This window comes from Hylobates moloch, unplaced genomic scaffold (assembly GCF_009828535.3).
Source record: "Hylobates moloch isolate HMO894 unplaced genomic scaffold, HMol_V3 SCAFFOLD_10, whole genome shotgun sequence".
Taxonomy (NCBI): domain Eukaryota; kingdom Metazoa; phylum Chordata; class Mammalia; order Primates; family Hylobatidae; genus Hylobates; species Hylobates moloch.
In genome coordinates this window covers 9,639,998-9,661,517 of record NW_026652285.1, presented here as the reverse complement: position 1 = coordinate 9,661,517, position 21,520 = coordinate 9,639,998, and the positions used below count along the sequence as shown (strand labels likewise).

Below are 21,520 nucleotides of genomic sequence, written 5' to 3'. Positions count from 1 at the left end.
CTATGCTAGGAGGTGCCAGAATTACATTTACATCAAAAACCAGAAAAGACAGCTTCCAGCCCTCATGGCCCTTACAAACGAGTGAGAGAGATAGACAGTAGGCTCAAGGGCATTTAGTGCTGTAATGGGGGCAGCACTTCCAGGATTCTATAGGAGGCACAGAGGAGGAACAGCCAATTCTGACTTAGGAGATTATGGAAGCCTTCTTGGAGGAAGTGATGTTGAGACTGAGAGCAGAGGGACAAGCGGAAGTTAGCTAGGTCATAGGAGTGAGGGGTGGGGTGGCAGGGAGAACTTCAGGCAGAGAACGGGATGCACCTTCTCAGGGGCATATGGATATATTAGACATCTAATTATTTTTGTTTTTAGAATTACCTGTTCAGTGTTTATAATCTCCTAGCACATCTATGCCAAACAGAGCTAAGAGGTACCCCGGACCAGGGTTTTCAAAAATATCTGCTGGTTCTTCAGTTCTGGAAGGTTTGCAAAATTCTGATGTGACTTTGATTTCTAAGTGTTATTTAATATTTTTAAATTAAAAATTTTTATTTGGCACAGTTTTAGATTGCTATTTAATTTTTAAGTTTAAATTTCAGGCCGAGTGTGGTGGCTCACATCTGTAATCCCAGCACTTTGGGAGGCTGAGGTGGGCAGATCACGAGGTCAGGAGCTTGAGACCAGCCTGACCAACATGGTGAAACCCCGTTTCTACTAAAAATACAAAAATTAGCCAGGCATGGTGGCGTGCACCTGTAGTCCCAGCTACTCAGGAGGCTGAGGCAGGAGACTTGCTTGAACCTGGGAGGCGGAGGTTGCAGTGAGCCGAGATCGCGTCACTGCACTCCAGCCTGGGCGACAGAGCAAGACTCCGTCTCAAAATAAATGAATAAATTTCAAACTAATTTCAAAGTTACAGAAAAGTTGTGAGGATAGTACAAAAGAAAATCCCCTCGAAAGTCCTTTATATTTTTAACAATTTTACCACTTGTTAGTATTTTGCATCATTTGCTTTAATCATTTATATGTCTGCCAATATATATCCACGCCCTCCTTCCACATCCTCGTCTCCTTATTATTATTTTTATTATTCTTGCCAAACAGTTCGAGACATCATTTTACTCCTAAATACTTTAGCAGATACCTGCTGGAAACAAGGACATTATCTTGCAGAATCCCAGTAACATGATCAAGTTCAGAAAAACTAGCATTGATACTATGCTACTATCTAACATCGCGTCTATATTTGAATTTCACCAATTATCCCAATAATGTCCTTTACATTTTTCTGGTTGGAGATCCAGTCCAGAATCACATATTGCCTTTAATAGTGATGTGCCTCCGCCTCTTTGTCTTTCACACCATTGATATTTTTGAAGAATACAGGTCAACTGTTTTGTAGGATGCCCCTTAATGTGAGTTTGTTTGATGCTTCTTCATGATTAGATTCCATTTATGTACTTTTAGCAGGTAAATGATCCATGTCTTTTTCAGGAGACCATATCAGGAGGCTCATGGTGTCTGTGTGTCTCATGATTGGGGATATAAACTTTTATTTGTTTTATTTTTTGTATATTTTAAACTGTAACAAAAACATACATCTCCAAATATGTTTCTATTCAAATTTTATCACAAAGAACATTCATAATGAGCTAATCTGCTCTAGGTTACCTTGACTGAATGCAGACCTGAGTATTCAGTCTCTCCTGCCGGCTGTGCATATACCTGAACTTTGCTCAAGTGTGTCATTGATTAATAAGTTTGTAACTGCACATTGGTCTAGAAATGCTGAATGTAAAGTTGTACGGATAACAAATCACTGCTTAGTTATACAAACCAGAATTTGCTTGACACAGTACAATGAAAACAACATACAAAAGTAAACTGGAATCCTGAGGCTAATAGTGAGCCCCATTGAACAGATTTGGGTTCATCACGAGAGCATCAATGCCTAATTTTATACTAATGTGGACTTATACAAGAAATTAATAAAATACCCTTTGCATATGTTGTATATGTGTTTTATATGTTGGGTTCCTATATAAGATGTTGATTAAAATGAGGATCTCTTACTTTGGCCATTTGGAAACCACATTGTATCCCACCATAGCTCCTAACCACTGTACAATTTCTGCAACTCTCTCATCATCTGTAAGCCTTGATGTTTCTTTTCCTGGTACCTGGGATTTTGCCCTAATTTTTAACACCCACAGGGCTCAGGGAACACACATATATAATTTACCAAAAGGTTTTGGGGTGTGGTCCCTGGATGCTCCAAAGTGCACACAGTTTGAGATTTCTTTCTTTCCTTTTTGAAGTTCAGTTCTGCTTATGTTAAAACATGCCAATACAAACGTTAGGAATACAGCCATACCCTATGCAATAACCTACTTAGCCACTGACCAACACCTCCACAAATGACCCAACCATAGGACAGTCCTAACTTATTCCAGAGCTTTTATTCTACAAATGAGGACACTGATATTGAGACAGGTGGATCTCCTTCTTCTGAAGGACAGCTGCTAACGGTAGTCAGATGCAGCCCAGCTCTGCTGGTGCCTGGGGTTGGGGTGGTTTTCTGATGGCAGAGGCAGTCCCTCAGGAGGTGACAAAGCCACTTCCCTTTCTCTTAGCAAGTGTGGGTGGCTGGCAGCTGAAGCAGGCCTTGGGCAAGGTCCTTCAGTCTGGTTTACTCATCTCAAACTCAGCCAGAGTTGAAGCCCAGCCAGGTCCTTGGAGGCCTCTAGATTTCCTAGTAGATTTTGTAATAGAAGTCCTAACAGAAACACAGGACTGAATAAATGTAGACACCTTAGAAAGTCATTTATTTAAAAAAAATAGCTGGGCATGGTGTCATACACCTGTAGTCCCAGCTGCTCAAGAGGCTGAGGCTGGAGGATTGCTTGAGCCCAGAGTTTGAGGTTGCAGTGAGCTGTGATTGCACCATTGCACTCCAGCCTGGGTGACAGAGGGATAATTTGTCTCTAGAAAGAGACAAAAAAAAAAAAAAAAGAAAGAAAGTCATGTGTAGTATATTTTCTTTGGGAAAATATATTCTGAGTTCAAAAAGAATTTTCCAAGCTCAACCAATGTATCAATAAATTGGAGACTACTTACAACTCACTTCATTCCATTGAATCAGTATGGATTTCATATTTATATATGCAAGGTAATACAATAGTTATTTGGTGGATGCAGAAAGAATGGTCCCATGCTCAAGACATCTGCAATAATCCTGGAGAGATGATACAAAGATATATTAAAAACTTAATAATCATATAAGGTAATGTCTGATGACATGCTTGGATGAGTGGAAGAGAAAATGGGCCACTGGAGAATGGAGGTAGTCGGACATGGTTGAACGCTGCGGCTCCTAAATCAAATGACCTGGGTGAAACCGCAGCTGCTCCACTTCCTAGTCGTATGGCAAGTTTCTTAAAAGTTCTCTAAGGCGCTGAGAACAGCTCTGCCCCAAAAATGTTAGCCATTATTATTACCTCTCAGTCTGTGCTTGAACCACCACTTCAAGAATGGGCAGGGTGTGAGTAGAGAGGCGGGAGTGGGTTTTGGAGCAGAGTGACAGAATCATAATGAATTGTCCTCGCGAAAAGCTCCACGAACTACTTCTCTAACTTTTTTGGCAGCTACCGAGTGTGGGCGGCAGGCGGCCATCCTCTTGGCCGCCTGAGATCCCAGCGCCTGTCCCCAGGGGGCGCTGCCACCCAGCTGCCGCCGCCCGGCCCAGCGCGCGTCCCCGCCGCCCACCCGCGCGTGCGCGCCGCCCAGGTGAAGAGGCGGCGGCCAGGGCCGCGGCTGGGGCGGGTTCCTCAGTGGGCCGGGAGGGGCGGAGCCGGGAGGCCCGGGCGGGGCGGAGCCGGGGCGAGCCCCAGGCTGGAGGCGGGACCAGCCGCCGCCGTCTCCGTCTCGGTGTCCCGGCCCCTACAGCGCCCGGCAGCCGCGGCGGGAGGAGCGGAAACTGTAGGGTGCGTCCCGTTCGGAGCCGCGCCGGCCGAGAAGACGCCGAGGAGCAGCGGGGCGGCCTCCATCCGGCCCGGACCCGCCGAGCGGCGTGCGCGCCCCCTCCCCGTAGCCTCGCGGCGCGGCCTCGCCCCCGCCCCTCCCGAGCTCATCGCGGGACGCCGGAGCGGCCCCTGCGGCCCGAGCGCGCCCACCTGAGCCCCCGCGCCGGCGCCATGGCGGAGCAGGAGAGCCTGGAATTCGGCAAGGCAGACTTCGTGCTGATGGACACCGTCTCCATGCCCGAGTTCATGGCCAACCTCAGGCTCAGGTGAGGGCGGAGCGGCCGCGCGCAGGGACGCGAGGCTGCGCTTTCCCGAGAGGGGGCGCCTCGGGGCGCGGCCGGATCCGGGGTGTCGGGGGCGCCCAAGCTCTAGGGATGGAGGCGCGGCCGGCCTGCGGTGTCCGGGGGTCTGCCGAGCTCCGCGGCTGCGCTTTCCCGAGGGCGGACGCCCCTGGGGTGCGGCCGCTTTGGGGTGCGGGGGGCGTGTCGAGCTCAAGGGCCGCGCTTCCCTGAGAGGGGAGCCCTGGGCGCTGTCCGGGGTTTAGGTGCAGGGGGTGTGCCGCGCTGGAGGGCGCGCTTCTCCGCGCCAGGTGAGGGATGTGGGCGGGCCGGTGACCTCATGGAAATTGAAGGGAAATAACTTGAACGAGAGTTGCGGTGGCCCCGAAGGCCATAGGAGAACTGGAGGGTTATTTTGGAGAGAGGCTGGCGTCTCATCCCGGCTTTACACTTGCTTCTTTTCTTTCTTTCTTCGCCCTTCTTTTTTTTTTTTTTTTTTGTTGTTGTTGTTGCTGTTTTTCCTCCTGGCGTAGTTCCATGCTGTCATTCAGGATGCTATGGAGTGATCCCTGAGCTGTCTGTTCCGGGACACTGGCTATTTTTTTAGTTACTCTCTAAACGTAATTAGACACGTTTCCAGACTTCGAAGAGACTGCTGTACTTGCCAGTGCCAAGATAAACTGTCTGAATTTGACAAGACGTTCATGGTTTTGGTTTTTTTTCAAGGAGTTAGTGGATGGAGCCCTTGTGTTATTGACATCCTTGAGAACGTAGTCACAACTCAGCGCCCCAAAATGGGCTTCCAAGATGTGGATTTGTTTTAGAAAGCCCTTTACATGCGATTATTTCTCCCTTGATAGAGTAATATGTAAACAGTTTTAAAGTAGTTTGACTTAAACATTACAGTAAGTGGAGTTTCAAAATAGCTGAGTTTTGGTGTGCATGTGTATGTTTCCCTGCAAGCTTTGGCTCCATTTTTTCTAAGGTTTATAGCTAAACATCATTCCTTAAACTTATAAAGTGAAAGTCATAGTCTAGGCTTTGGTGCTTAACCCTAGTTTCAGTATTAACTACCTCTGTCAATCCAATTGACAGGGGTCAATCAGATTTATTACATACCAGCATAATGATAGGATGTTACATTTCTGATCAAAGTTTGGATGCACAACTTTTATAGAAATCACCCCAAATATTAATCAAAATGATATACCTCTACATCAGCTATAACCAATACCCATTATCATAGTCATAGTGGTTAAGAGTCAGGCTGTTGAGATTCAAATTCTAGTTCTACTACATTCTTGCTGTGATCTTTGAGCAAGTTACTTAACCTCTGTGCCTCAGTTTTCCTGTCTGTAGGATTGGGGTTGTCCTGAGGGTTAAATGAATTATTAATACTATGTGTATACATACTTCAAAGATTAGTGCCTGGCAAATCCGTATTAGTAAAACTGTTTTAGGTTTTCCCAAGTGCACATAAAATAGATAAAGGGGTAAGTTACATAGGAATTTCATAGATTAAGGTTGTTTTAAATTATTTAAGAGATTCTACTCCCCTCCCCCCCAGGAAATAAGTTGTGTGCTTTGAGAAATGCCTTTATAATTTTGTCACTCTCAGCTTATAATCATTTCAGTTTTTCAGACATTGGTACATTTATTATGTACATACTGTATACAAGACCCTGTAGTAATAGTTGAATATGAAGCCTTTCATTTTAACCTCCATCTTTCACCTCTAGCAAATACATGACCTTAGCCAGAGCTTTTGCAGAATTTTCAGAATTTGAAATTGAAGGCATAGAGTCTAACAGGGCTACATTAGTTAGTAGGACTACTCCTCTGTAATAGAATTAAAACTCTTGTGGTTTTTAAAAAGTAAATTGAGGGAAGGCACTTAGAATTTCTGCTTTTTTTTTTAAAGCATTAAGTCTCCTTAAGTGTGAAGCTTGAATTTCAAGATAGATTCCTAAGGTGAGCCTAACAACTCCTATGTGTGCAGAAGAGAATGCTGCAATTTATTTATATTTATATTTATATTTTTTAGAGATGGGGTCTTGCTATGTTGACCAAACTGTTCTTGAATTCCTGGCCTCAAGCAGTCCTCCCATCTTGGCCTCCCAAAGCACTAGGATTATAGGCATGAGCCACCACCTCCAGCCGAATGCTGCAATTTAATTCTACTGTGTGCAAGGTACTCTAGGAGATAAGCTAGGAGTATCCAAAGAACTACAAGATGTGCTGCTTACCTCTCAAAGAGGTGACATCTCAATGAAGACATGGAGAAAGGTGGAATTTTGTATTGATTTAAAGAATAGTTCAAGAAAAGAACATCAGGAGGCTGAGACAGAAGGATTGCTTGAGCCCAGGAGTTCAAAGCTGCCGTGAGCTATGATCACACCACGGTACTCCAGCCTGTATAATAGAGCACGACCCTGTCTCTTAGAAGAAAAAGAAGAAGGAAAACAGAGAGAGAGAGACACATACGCTCAGAGAGAGAGAGAGAGAGAGAGATAAAGAGGAAGGAAGGAAGGGAAGGAAGGAGAGAAAAGAAAAGATCAAAGAAAAAAGAAAGAAAGGAAAAGAAAGAGAAGATAAAAGCCTTATAAAGCTTAGGTGATTATTTGTCAAGTAATTATAGAAATTGTTCTGGAAGTTCAGAAGAGAGAGAGATACCTTAGGTTGACTACAAAACACCTTATAGAGGAAGAGAGGAGTTGAGCTGAGTTCCAAAGGATGGGTAGGACTTGTAAAGGTGGACTCGTGGCTGGAGAGCATTCTAGGTGGATTAAGCAGCGTGAGCGGGGGTTGGCGGCATGAAAGCTGACTCTGGGTGACAGTGAATAAGCTAAGTTGTTTTGAAGGGAAGGGGTTGGTGTTGTGCAGATGTGGGAGGAATCACCAGCTCTCCACATGGCCATTGGCTAAGGCCTAGGTTTTTATACCCAGTCTCCACATCATTCAAAATCCTGGGTGTACAGATGTATATGTATTTGTACGTATCTCATATGTGTGTCCTTCATTACTCTGAGAATTGGCTGTGGTTCTCATTGTACAGATCAGTGATTGTTCATGACTTACTTATAAATTAAAATAGTTGGTTCCCTGTAGCCATAAACACAGTACCAGCAAAGGGTAGCACCCTTACCCTTCTCTCAAACTATAAATTCTGACCTAGACAAAGCAGTCCTCTCTTTCCTTTCACTTTGCAGAAGGTGACCAGAAACCCACCACTGCATAATCCAGGTGCTATTCTGTGATGTTGAAGTGTTTTTGTCTCCTGGAATATTGGTGGTTGGGCACATATTTCTGGTTGTATATAGCTGAAATTGAGCGTGTTTGGTCCATTGGTGGATATGGATGTGTGAGTGAAATTCCCCTGTGTGCTTGTACCTCATGCCCTCCCAAGCTGCAGTTCCTGCTCTTACTCCCCAGTCTGGAATGTCCTGTCCTCCCTTCCCACCTGGCTTTTCGGCAAGGCCTGCTTCCTTCCTTTAAGGCGTGGAGTAGTCAAGCACTCAAGGCTGCAGGTGCTTCATGGGTCTGTGTTTTCTCAACAGCAGCACCTAGCATAATGCTGGGTACAGAGTACATTCCTTCGTGACAACATTTTTTTGTAGAGAGGGAAAAATGCTTCAGTTACTTTTTTTTAAAAAAAAGCTTATGTGGCATTGTCCTTTTAGAATTATCTTGTTTTGCTATTAATCTGGCCTTCTTTTTCCCTCTTGGAGCTAAAGCTTGATTTTTAGACAACTGCCACAATTGACGGAACTTTCTCCTACCATTTTTACTTTTAAAAATTGACCTAGATGTGTGTCTGGATGGGGCAAAAGTAAAACAGTGATGTGGATTAGTGCGAGTTAGGATATCTGAGAAGGAGCTTCAACTTATATTTCTTGCTTTATAACAAAACCTGCAGCCGGGTGCGGTGGCTCACGCCTGTAATCCCAGCACTTTGGGAGGCCGAGGTGGGCGGATCACAAGGTCAGGAGATCGAGACCATCCTGGCTAACATCGTGAAACTCTGTCTCTACTAAAGATACAAAAAAATTAGCCGGGCATGGTAGCGGGTGCCTGTAGTCCCAGCTACTGGGGAGGCTGAGGCAGGAGAATGGCGTGAACCCAGGAGGCGGAGCTTGCGGTAAGCCGAGATCGCGCCACTGCACTCCAGCCTGGGTGAGAGCGAGACTCCGTCTCAAAAAAAAAAAAAAATTGACCTAGATCTGTGTCTGGATGGGGCAAAAGTAAAAGAGTGATGTGGATTAGTGCGAGTTAGGATATCTGAGAAGGAGCTTCAACTTAATATTTCTTACTTTATAACAAAACCTGCAGCCGGAGGCCGGGCGCGGTGGCTCACGCCTGTAATCCCAGCACTTTGGGAGGCCGAGGCGGGCGGATCACGAGGTCAGGAGATCGAGACCACGGTGAAACCCCGTCTCTACTAAAAAATATAAAAAATTAGCCGGGCGTGGTGGCGGGCGCCTGTAGTCCCAGCTACTCGGAGAGGCTGAGGCAGGAGAATGGCGTGAACCCGGGAGGCGGAGCTTGCAGTGAGCCGAGATTGCGCCACTGCACTCCAGCCTGGAAAAAAAAAAAAAAAAAAAAAACCTGCAGCCGGGCGCAGTGGCTCACGCCTGTAATCCCAGCACTTTGGGAGGCCGAGGTGGGCGGATCACGAGGCCAGGAGATCGAGACCATCCTGGCTAACATCGTGAAACTCTGTCTCTACTAAAGATAGAAAAAAATTAGCCAGGCATGGTGGCGGGCGCCTGTGGTCCCAGCTACTCAGGAGGCTGAGGCAGGAGAATGGCGTGAACCCAGGAGGCGGAGCTGGCAGTGAGCCGAGATTGCGCCACTGCACTCCAGCCTGGGCGACTGAGCAAGACTGCATCTCAAAATAAATAAATAAATAAATAAGTAAACAAAACCTCCTTGTATTATAGCAAAACCCTGAATATCTGAGAAGGAGCTTCAATTTATATTCCTTGCTTTATAACAAAACCTGCTTGTATTGTGAGGGCTCCTTCTTTCCCTCCCAGAAGTCTCTTGTTGGGGGATATTTCTTTTGCCTTTTTGGTGGAGGTGGAGGTGGTGGTGGTAAGTTCCTTATTCCAATTTCCAAGCATCTCTGCTCAGGAGTAAAACCCCTGTATGAGTCCTGCCTGCTTCCGTGGTCAGGAGCAGCTCCTGCCAGCAACCCTAATGACCACTTGAAGCCCTAACCACAGCATCCCTGTCCTACCATGTTCTGCTTTTTCTGTAGCCACTTCCTTTTTGGATGTGGAGCTTATTAGTTCCTTTTCTCCTTGCTTGGGCCATTACTATACATGAGTTCTTCCAGCATTAACATCAGCTTTGCACCCTCCCTGTAAGAGTGCTGCCGGGGCAAGCTGCTTGCATCTGCTCCTCGGTGTGCTCCTTACTCCGCACACTCCTCACTCTCAGTTAGCCATGTGCGTGAAAGGAAGAATGCAGGCTACTGCTCAGGAGTGGACTTGAGCCACGGATGGTGTCCTTGACAGAAATGCTTTCCATTTTATAGGACAATGAAATATACGTTAGGCTTCCGGAGGTCCAGTTTCTTTATTTGTTATTGGTTCCTGTTTTGAGAATAAAGCATCTATTCAGCCTTATATCTTGGCTTCTCAGAAATTTAATTTTTCACCCTCTCTTTTCTTATTGGGTTTTGTCTTCCGTAAAAGCAATCATCTGAAGCACTGTGCGTGCCAAAGCGCCATGCAACTCCTCTTTTTTAATCTAACACAGCGTGTCTTTTGTACCTTTGCTTAGACCTGGGATTTTCAGCCTTGCCACTATTGACATTTTAGACATTTTAGACTTTGTTGTAGGGGCTGTCCTGTGTGTTGTAGGATGTTTAGAAGCATCTCTGGCCTCTACTCACTAGATTTCAACAACTCCACTCCTCTTTCATTTATGACAACCAAAAATGTCTCTAGACATTGCCACAAGTCCCTGGGGGGGTTGTGTGTGGGTGGGTGTGTTCGTGCTCACACACATGCAATATTATCCCTAGCTGAGAGCCACTGGCCCTTGCTGTTTTCACCCCCTGGAATGTCCTCCTTTCCTTATCTCTGCCCTCATTCCCTGCCTGCCATACTCTTACTCATTCTTCAAGACCAGATGTGAGAAATCTTTCCCAATCCCCCAAAACAGGTCAATGTCACATTCTCATGTGCTCTCAGGATACATGGACATGTATTTGTAACAGAGAATTTATCATATTCATAGGTTGCTTCCTCACCAACCTATGGAATCCTCAAAGGCCGATAGCCTGTTCAGAGGTAGATCCAGGTTTTCTGGTGCTTTGAACCTCGTAATGCTTGGGGGCAACCACCTTTAAGAAAAAGAACGTAAATCATGAATGCAGAATTAGATGCGAGGCTTTGGAAGGGGAAGGTGCAAGTGAGTGGCTGTGAAGCAAATCCACCTTTAATCCTTTTGCATTTTCTATGATGCTACAGAATTTGCCCTCCCCCATGTTTAATACATCTTGAAATGAATTAACTGAGTACTGAAATGTTGGCTGATTGTTCTTCAACCAATGGAATTATTTCTTTTTTTTTTTAGCATACAATCTTCTCAAAATATTGTACTTCAATAGAACTTAACTGTGTGTTGGGGCAGTGAGTTATAGATTAGAAGAAAGGCATGAAACAGACACACACATACTCACCACACCACCCCTGTATTCTTTCTCTGTGGCCGTTTGGTCATTTGGAAAATTTGGTGGGACAAAGGGTTTCTCTTGCTTGCCAGGGGAAAAAAACCCATAGATACCCTGGGTGGTCTTCAAGTAAATGTAAACCTGCCATTGGTTCAGGGCTCCGGTTAGAAATAGCTCTAGTTAGATTTATAGGAGAGGTGAATGGCACACTAAATCTTTTTGGCTTCCATGTGAAATTCTTTGGCAACCTCTTTTGAAGGCCTTTGGAAAAGGACAGTTTGCTCTCTGCCTGTTTTGTACATTGGCTTCATATTGGGACAAAAATGGGAATTTGGGTTTTGGAGCTGCCATTTGGAGTGAATCACCCTGCCGCCTGGTTTCCTTTCCTACTCCGTGACAGATTTCCGAGACTATTTTTATTCAGGGTCATTTCTTGACCCTGGAGACTTCTGCTGAATTTAGTTCCCAAATAGAGCCAGATGTGGGTGGAATCAAGCACTTAGAAGTTGCTACTGGTTCATTTCATTGCAGGTTCTGATGGGATCTACTTTTCTTTTTTCTTTTTTTTTAGACAAGGTCTCACTCTGTCACCCAGGCTGGAGTGCAGTGGTGCAGTCATGATTCACTGCAGCCTTGACTTCCCCAGCTCAGGCAACCCTCCTGCTTCAGCCTCCTGAGTAGCTGGGACTACAGGCGCACACCACCAAGCCCAGCTAATCTTTTTTTTTTTGGGGGGGGGGGGTGGGGGGAACTACTTTTACATTAAAAAGATACACTTTGGCTTTTTGCTTAACTTTGAGACAAAAATGTTGAATCTGATATAGCTAGAAATGTGTTTATTTAGTGATCTCCGTGTTAGCTCTATGTGGAGAGCTGTTCGTTGACATTCTCACCTAAGTCAGAGTCAGCTAAGCAAAATGGACACTAGCTCTAGGAGTGGCCTCATTTAATGATAATTCTCTAGTACCCATTTGTGGTGCCGCCACTGGAACTGGTTTGGGTCATTGTATTTGGGTCATTGCCCAGCCACTGCCAAGTCGGAGAACTTTACTGTCAGCAGTGGCTCCAGCTCCACTGGGTAGATTACTTATTCATGAGCCTCACCAACATTGCCTATAAAAATGCCAACTATATTCATAAATGGGGTCAGAGGGTAACAGCATTTTAAAAATGCATTGTATGTCTCTCCTTTATCATTTATTAGATGCCTTGATTTAGATGGCAGTTTTATTTCCTGTAGGAAACAGGCTTCTTTCAGTTCAACTACAATGTAATTACTGGCTAGATCTCTTTTTTTTGAGACAGGGCCTCGCTCTGTTGCCCAGGTTGGAGTGCAGTGGTGCGATCTTGGCTCACTGCAACCTCTGCCTCCCAGGTTCAAGCGATTCCCATGCCTCAGTCTCCCTAGTGGCTGGGATTACAGGCGCATACCACCACTCCCAGCTAATTTTTTTTTTTTTTTGTATTTTTAGTAGAGATGGGGTTTTGCTATGTTGGTCAGGCTGGTCTCAAACTCCTGAGCTCAAGTGATTCGCCTGCCTCGGCCTCCCAAAGTTCTGAGATTACAGGCATGAGCCACTGAACCTGGCCAAGATCTCTTGAATAGAACAATGTTTTCCAAACTTTAGTTTTGAGCATTTATGGGAAAAAGAGAAGCAAAAGCATGCTTCCAATAGGGAATCATGGAAAGAGCACAGGCTCTGAGACTTAAGTGACCAAGTTCAAATCTCAGCTTCAGTTTTACTCCTCTTAACACAGGCTTCCCTAAGCCTCATTTCCTTATATGTAAAATGATCGCCTTTTAGGGTTATTGAGATGAAATCACATGTTCAGCAAGTGCCTGGCATATAATTCTCACTCAACTAATGCTAACTCTCCCTGAATCCTTCCCAAATGGCCTCACCTCCCTACCCTGACCCCATAACTGCTAGAGAGCTAGATATTTTCATCTCTTCCTTGTCATTTCTTCCTCCCTCACTAAGACAAATTTGTTTGTTTTGATTTTGTTTGGGGGGCAACGATGAAAGTTTGCAATGGCACAAACTAGGGAATTCAGATTACCTAGCAGAGAGTACAAGAACACTGGAAATAGACAAATCTGGACCTTAATCTTGTCTTTGTTCATTTACTACCACCTGTGTGACTTTGGACAAGTGACTTAGCTTCTTTGAGCCTCCGTTTTTTCATCTATAAAGATGATGTATTCTTGTGAAAATATAGCACATTTAAAATACGTGTCAAATACCTATGGTGGTGGCTGAAGCATAGTAGATACTCAGTGGGTGCCCCTGTGTCTCTGCTCCATTCCCTGGTCAAGCCCTGTGGACCAAAAATGCCCTTGCTATTCCCAGTTCACTCTGTAACTATCACCTTATGCATTCTCATAATCACATTCCCTCCAGGTATCACTATTTAATTTCTGGAAATTGTTTTAAACTCTTTGGAAAATGAAATCTATTCATATTTAAGAGATTTCTAAATTATTTTATTCTGCATGTCACTGTTCTCAGCCTCCGTGAGGGTTCGTAACATTTAGGCACTATTGCCAGGTAATAGACTTTAAGTCTAGAGTTGTTTTTTTTTTAATCTATAATCAATTTCCTCATTATCTATAGACCCTATCTGTGTTTCATATAATCTCCTGGTATTAAAGCTAGCAACTACTTGAATTCTTTTTTTTTTTTGAGATGGAGTCTTGCTCTGTCACCCAGGCTGGAGTGCAGTGCCACGATCTCGGCTCACTGCAACCTCCATCTCCTGGGTTCAAGCAATTCTCCTACCTCAGCCTCCCGAGTTGCTGGGATTACAGGCGCCTGCCACCATGCCCAGCTGATTTTTGCATTTTTAGTAGAGACAGGGTTTCACCATGTTAGCCAGGCTGGTCTCGAACTCCTGACCTCAGGTGATCTGCCCGCTTTGTCCTCCCAAAGTGCTGGGATTACAGGCGTGAGTCACTGTGCCCAGCCAACTACTTGAATTCTTACAGTGTGCTTAGTGCTGGGTTGGGTACTTTGGTGGGGGTTACTTTTAATAAAGTTACTCTTTGAGGGATAGCTTAATTGGGAGTAAGAGATACCTTAATAAATGGATCAATATAAAGTGAGATATGATTGAGCTCAAATGAATAGCACAGACAATTCTGTTTTTTTTTTTTTTTTTTTTTTTGAGACAGAGTCTCACACTGTCACCTGGGCTGGAATGCAGTGGTGCGATCTCAGCTGACTGCAGCCCCCGCCTCCTGGGTTCAAGCAATTCTCCTGCCTCAGCCTCCCGAGTAGCTGGGATTACAGGCACCCGCCACCACACCCAGCTCATTTTTGTATTTTTAGTAGAGATGGGGTTTCACCATGTTGGCCAGGCTGGTCTCAAACTCCTGACCTCATGATTCACCCGCCTCGGCCTCCCAAGACAATCCATTCTTTTAAGGGCTTCCTACAGAGAAGGAATCAATATATCATATTTTTAGAAAAGAGAACCGATGACAATATAATTAAGAGCTGTCTATATGTATATACTATATTATGAGGGAATTCAGAAAAAGAAAAAATGGCATTGGGAGTAGGTAAAAAATGCCCTATGGAAGAGGTGGAATATCAGCAGACCCTTGTTGAAGTAGAGATAGTCTTTCACTTGGAAACAGCCCTTCCTCCTCCTGCCCTATGGCCTGAGCCATCCTGGCCTTCTTTTCTTCTCTCTCCGCTCACTTTAAGCATGCGTGGGCTGGCTGTGCTGCTAGCCAGCTTCCATTGCTCAAAAATATTTTCCCCCACATTGTCTGCACTTCTTTCATTCTTGTCTTATGCTGCCCCAAATTCTCCCAACTAGAGATTGAGTTAGGTTGATAAGAATCCTCTTAGAAAGTCAAATACTTCTAGTGCAGCACAAGCACATTAGTGTAAATCTGCTCAGTCTGGTTAATTTCTTTCTCATGCCTCAGTGGCATCAGTTAGAATGAGGAATAGAGAATTTCATTTTTGAGAAATAACTTTACAGCATGTTATTGTTCAGGGATACGGCAGACCTGGGATAGAGAATTGAACCCTTGTGGGAAGGGATGGGCAGCATGTAGTATAAGGTTAGTTCATTCTTGGGGAGGCAGGTCCTGATGACAGAGAGGGGAGGGTACCTGACGAAAACTTTGCTCCATTAAAAATTGTGTCTCTGGTTTATCTTTGGGTCTAGAAGAGGAAGAGGATTTTTTTTTCTTCTTTTATTTTATGCTCAATTACAGAACTTCCAAGACACAGCACCCAGTGTGTGTGGTGAATACTGTGGCCCTAACATTTGGGTTAAAGGGACATTACTGAGGAGCCAGGTGCAATAACCCATGCCTGTGGTCCCAGCTATTGGGGAGGCTGAGGCAGGAGGATTGCTCAAGCCCACGGGTTTGACACTATGGTCATGCCTGTGAATAGCCACTGCACTCCAGCCTGGGCAGTATAGTGATACCATGTCTGTAAAAAAATAAAAAATAAAAAGAGAGACACTAGTGAGCCAGACTATGACTCTAATCGTGGCTTTCACATTCTTATTGAAATAGAATGGTCTGGTTTTGGAAAGTAGATCATTTTTTAAGAGAAGGGTTCCAGTAAGTGACTTCAGTTGATGGAGAAGGGAATCAAGAACATCTGCTAGTTCCTCTTGATATTTTGTCACCTTCCAGGCTCCTCATTGTCCTAGCCTCATTCCTGAAGATACCCCAGTTTGTATTCCAGGCACAGCTGCCCACATGGGACTAGTTACAATTATCCCGGAATGGGATTGCCTTTATTTTCCCACATTTCTGCTCCTTGATACACAATATAGAAATGGATTTCACTTTAATGAGATTAAAGCATTAACTCTAGTAAAGCTATTCTGCTTTAATAAAAAGATTGTTTACTCCTGAACATAGGTTTTTCAGAAAGAGCCACAGGCCAGTTCAGAGTTCTGAAAGAACCTCCTGGAATAGATGGATAAACACACCGAGGAACAAACACAGCTTTCCTTTTATTCCTCCTCTCCTCATATCTCTCACAGTTATATTGTTAAGTCTTGGGAAAAAGCCCATTACCACTTACTGTATATTCACAAGGTTCACATATGCAGTAGAAGCAAATGAATTTGTCAAAAAAAAATGGCTTAATCTAAAACAATGAAGCAAACAAATTTTGCCTCTGACCACAAAGTCGGCTTTGAGTAACTTGTACAATAGAGGATGATCTGTAGCGACGCCGGGTGATTCCAAATGGTTCTATCTCAGACTGTTGCTTTGTGTCCAATATAAAGTCAAGATAAATTTTATAGTCAATTAAAAGTCAAACCCCATGAAAAAAACCCAACAATGTATTTATTTTGGATAAACCCCATCATTGGTCATATATCAGCTTTGGGTTTTACAGATATTTAGGTCATTTTAAGTTTATTATAAGGATAGTCCTTGATAATGAGATTGAGTTAACCTGATTCTGCCATCTTATCCCGTGTTCCTTCTGATTAAAACAAAAACCTACAAACAATTCAAAAATGTCTAGAATAGTTTAAATGTCAGTGAGTACAACTTTTTTTTTATTGCATTCAACCTTTCCTATCAGTTTATATTTATGTCCTATCTCTACACTCAAAGTTCTAAGGGCAAGACAAAGTCTTATCTCCCAAGGCTTATTTCCAGGTTCATTAAGGACAAAATATTTTCACCTCTATCACAGAATAAACAAATAAATGCATAGTACTTCTGCATCTTTGATTCTTGGCTGAACTATGCATTTACTATATTTTATGTATGCCTTTTACTGTATTCTATTTTATGTATTTATATAATCTGATTTTTCTGTAATAACTCCAGTTTTTGGTAATGCAGGAAAAATGAAATTACCATTGCTCTTGGAAAAACCACTAAAATAGATTTTGGGCCTTTGTGAAATGGTAGACATTTCTCTCCTTTTTTTTTCATTTGTAGAACTCAGACATGTGAAGCTTGACACCATACAACAAAGCAGGAAACATTAGTGGCGCGGTAATCTTGAGCAGTCTCATGTTGTTGCTTGCCTTAGCCAGTTAACTACATTTTACCATACTACCAAACTTCTCACAGCATTGTGATGCCTTTATATAGCTTTGTGTCATTCGTTGAGTGTTTCTAAGGGACATGCCTTTAAACAGCAAATCTAGGGACTAAGCTTGTTTAGATTGGTGCTTTTAAAAAAATCTGTAATCTGTGGTGTTCTGGGTCATGGAGGTGCCTGAGGAGCAGTCTTGGATTACAGGTAGAGGTGGAGTAGGGCTTCAGGCCCTGGCACTCTAGTGCTTTTAACAGAGCAGCTCTGCTCCTGCATAGTGGGGTTCCAAGGAATATGTCATTTGGGAAAAAATGCTATCACATTGGAAAAACAGCTTGCAAACAACTGTTTTAGATGATTTTTTTTCCAGAAGGCTTTTATCCTTGCAAATACCAAAAAAAAAAAAAAAAAAAAAAAAAAAGAAACAGAAAAGAAAAGGAAGAAATGTTAACCAAAATTGTTTTAAAAGTGGCAGTATGGTATAAAATAATGAGCAAAGGAAATATTTCAGTTATTCAAAGTTCAACATGGCTATGGCTACTTTCTACGGTACAACTTAAAAAATCTACTTCAGTTCTCTGAGCCTTTAATGGCCCGGTCTTAAAATGAGACTGATTCCTACACTACAAGGTTATTACATCAAATAAGATAATAGCTGGGTTGTTTATTGTTCTTTACACATAGAGGGCACTCAGATGTTCGTGCCTTTTCATTTTTGCTTCCTTAAGCAGAATATAAAGAATGTGATTTAATTCTTTTTCTTAATGACTTAGATCATCATGACTATAGTTATAAAAAGTTGTTTTCATGTCCTTGGTATTTATTGTCATATTTGTAATGTTTTGTTCCACACTAAATTGATCTAAATTAACTTTTAAAAATATATGGTTCAGTTTCTATCGTTGCTTTCTGTGTACCTCCCCGTGAATTCCCTTTCCCCTCTTAATTTACAAAAGTAATCCTCTCTGGGTTTTCGCTGTCAGCCGAGCTCATTAGAAGGGTGTATAAAAAAGGAGTTAATATGTTCTAATGAAGACTGGGGGTTATCTTGGGTGTATCAGTCACAGGGCAAGAGTTTTAAGATGTCTGTTTTTTATCTTCTCTGCTGAGAGGTATTTTTTATTGCTTTGCTGTGTTTGGCTGGAAAGGCAAGTAGGTCAAGCTGAGTTCTAAGTAGGTAAGGTGCTACTCTAAAACATATTACTGCCCTTGGTATTTGAATTATTTGTGTGGTTGAACAAACCAAACATGATGAGTGGATTTTTCCACACTGTGTGCAATTTATGACTGCTTGTTGACTTGTGGTAGGCAGCTGCTATTGGCAGAATCTGTTACTGTTTGCATCTCTACCTCTCAGGTTCCTATTTTATCTGAAACTCTTACTGAAAAGAAACCTCTTCTTCAACTTCTTGATTTACCCTAGGCTGGGGTTCCCAAATCCAGCTTTGTGTCATGATCACCCAGCTTTTAAAATACGCAGATTCCCCGGACTCTGTCTTCTGGAGATGGTGATTTATTAAGCCTCTTTAGTGCCCAGGTGAGTCTCATATGTAGCCAGGCTCAGAGCCACTGTCCTAGGCTAACGTTTTTCACTCCACAGTTGTGTTGTATTAAAACTAAATGGGCTGTGACTGTAATGTGAGCTGACTGACATATTAACAAATGTATTACAACTTATCCAGATAGTCAGTGTTCTTAGTTCTGTTTCGGTTATTAAATCAATTTAATCGTTTGATAATCACACTTTATTCTTTATCCTTACAAGTTTTCCATTTTTTCACCCGATGGTTATGGTTGCCCAGTTTTAGCTACTATGTATGTATTTTTCTGTCCTCAGATTATCCATACAAAACTATGTAATCACACGCTCCTTGTTAATACCTTGATTTATTTCCTTTACAGTCTTTTCTAGACATATAAAAAATGTACATATTCAAAAATTTGGAATCTTCCTGCTTATACAACATACAGTTTTGTAAACTGTTTTCTCACATAACATAGTATCTTAAATGCTTTTCGATGCCATTAAGATGCCTTTGAAAGTATGATGGCAACCATGTTGTCTTTATTCTTTTCTGGATATGCAGGAGCAACCCAGACAGACATGGTTCTTGTTCTCATAGAGCTGATAAACCAGCAAGGGGAACATACGAAACCAGTAAACAAACAAAAGGATAACTACAAATAGTAGTAAGTGCTATGAAGAGAAAGAGCAGAGTTCCCCCGTAGGGGAAATGGAAGTGATGTGTCCAAGTATGTGGGTGTGTCACAGGGAAGACACTTTATGGGGAAGATAGCTTTAAGCAAGATCAGAAGGATGCGGAATATGTGCGTGTTGGGGGAGAGGTGGGGAGCGGGGGAACAATCGATAGGGAAGAGAGAGAAGACAGAGACATAACTTTTATTGATTATTTATTTATTGAGACAAGGTCTGGCTCTATTGCCCAGGCTGGAGTGCAGTGGCACAATCTCAGCTCACTGCAACCTCCACCTCCCGGGCTCAAGCTATTCTCCTATCTCAGCCTCCTGAGTAGCTGGGACTACAGGCGTGTACCACCATGCCCAGCTAATTTTTATATTTTTTGTAGAGACGGGGTTTTGCCATGTTGCCCAGGCTGGTCTCAAACTTGTGAGCTCAAGTGATCCACACCTGCCTTGGCCTCCCAGTGTTGGAATTACAGGTGTGAACCATGGCACCTGACCGAGACATATTTTTAGGTAGACTCTTTCAGTTTCTGAAACTGAAAGATATCCAGTGAGGCTAGAGTCTTTGGGCAGAGTGGGGCAGGCAAAGTAGGGGCAGGTGAAGATGGAGCACTCATCAGGGACCACACTTTGTGGAAGGGGCTTGGGACATAAAATCCCAAGATTCAAAATTTAAGTACGTTGGGGAGCAATTGAAGGGCTTTACATCAGGGTGACAGCACATTTTTAACTATCTGGGCTTTCTTTCATTTAGCTCCTGTAATCTCTCTGGTCTGGGAGATGGCTGAATGTTTGTTTTTTGTCACATTCGTGAATTGGGTGCAGATTTGGCAATTGCTTTCTACACATTTCCTCTACTAAGAATAAACACAGGCCAGGTGCGGTGGCTCACGCCTGTAATCCCAGCACTTTGGGAGGCCGAGGTGGGTGGATCACGAGGTCAGGAGATCGAGACCATCCTGGCTAACATGGTGAAACCCCGTCTCTACTAAAAATACAAAAAATTAGCCGGATGTGGTGGTGGGCGCCTGTAGTCCCAGCTACTCGGGAGGCTGAAGCAGGAGAATGGCATGAACCTGGGAGGCGGAGCTTGTAGTGAGCTGAGATTGCGCCACTGCACTCCAGCCTGGGCAACAGAGCAAGATTCCGTCTCATAAAAAAAAAAAAAAAAAAGAATAAACATCAATACAGCCCAGCCCAGACGTGATCTCTTTAGTATAACAGTTGTTTCTTGGAGTAGGTAGCCCTAGGGCAGCGTTTTGTTGATTTGAAATAAGTGAATCTTGATAATGACTAATGGGCTAACACTGATTTGGGGGGATTTACTTTTCTTCATTTTATGCTTCAAGCCAGAGAGAAATTCTGAGCCATGAATTCTCTGATGAAGTCTCTTGAGTCATAGAATTTTAATGCCAGAAGGGAATCTTGAGGTTCCTCACTGTTATATAGATGCGTGAAGTTAGAAACACAGAAAGTCAGGACTTTTTACTAGTCTAGTGGCACATTTACTATGGGGGCAAAAATCTCTCTCCTAGCTTTGTGTTTATTATTCTGTTTTTGCCCTATTCCTAGCTCTGTTGCTTTGCAATCAAGTAGCAACTCTTCAGTTTCCTTTATTATTCTCACTTAAAAGACCTGAACAAGTTGAAACAATGGAAAAACTAACAGTGTAAATAATAAGTAAACCTCTAGTTCTCTACTGAAGGGCAGCAATGTAACAATACAAATACAAGATAACATTGTTGTAGGTGTGAGAAAGATGTAGGTCTTAGTAGTCTATGTTATGTGTCACCATTGACTTGGGCTATGTCAGAGGAAATACAGGGACTTGGAAGTTCCCTAGCTTATCACACCTCTCCTGGAGGGGTGTGTGGTTGCTAGCTTCACTCTGTATCAGTCAGAATGCTATTGGGGGCAGCTAAAAAGAAAACCAGACCAAACTGGCTTAAACAGAAAAGAAACATGTTATCTCACACAACAAGAAGGCTAATGATAAGAGAGGCTCTGGCCAGTCCCTAAGGACTCTGCCTCCACTTATCTGTGATTCCCTTGGTCGTGCCCTTCTGGTTGTGCTGGTTTCATCCTCAGCTGGTGGAAGGTTATTGCAACAGTTCTGTGCATCTCACCCAGGCACAGTAATGTCCTGAAGAAGGAGAGTGAGCTATCTGCTTGTGTTGTGCTCCTTGCTTAGGAAGACCCCCAGAAGACTTCCTTACATGTCTCATTAGTTAGCATTTGGTCACATGCCCATTATTAAACCTGCCACTGGTAAGAGGAATGTGGTTATCATGATTGAAT

The 21,520-nt window shown here is 43.3% G+C and overlaps 1 protein-coding gene and 1 long non-coding RNA gene across 10 annotated transcripts in view; one reads left to right on the top strand and one right to left on the bottom strand.

Moving 5' to 3' along the window:
- Window positions 1-988: 988 nt before the first annotated feature.
- LOC131384396 (uncharacterized) lies at window positions 989-4,290 on the bottom strand. The gene is made up of 3 exons (XR_009215202.1): window positions 4,170-4,290; window positions 3,115-3,232; window positions 989-2,773 (listed from the first exon to the last, which is right to left on the bottom strand). It is a non-coding gene; the product is annotated as an uncharacterized LOC131384396 (long non-coding RNA).
- Window positions 3,939-21,520, top strand: part of MYO1D (myosin ID) — a 386,481-nt gene continuing 368,899 nt past the window's right edge. For 7 of the 9 annotated variants that reach the window (XR_009215200.1, XM_058445325.1, XM_058445323.1 and 4 more), the window contains exon 1: window positions 3,974-4,285. Coding sequence is in view for 8 of the 9 variants with exons in the window: in XM_058445325.1 (XP_058301308.1) it covers window positions 4,191-4,285 (95 nt within the window). In the remaining variant the exon portion in view is untranslated. Of the gene's footprint in view, window positions 4,286-21,520 lie in introns of all 9 variants that reach the window. The other 2 variants (XM_032162950.2, XM_058445326.1) reach the window with 1 other exon arrangement.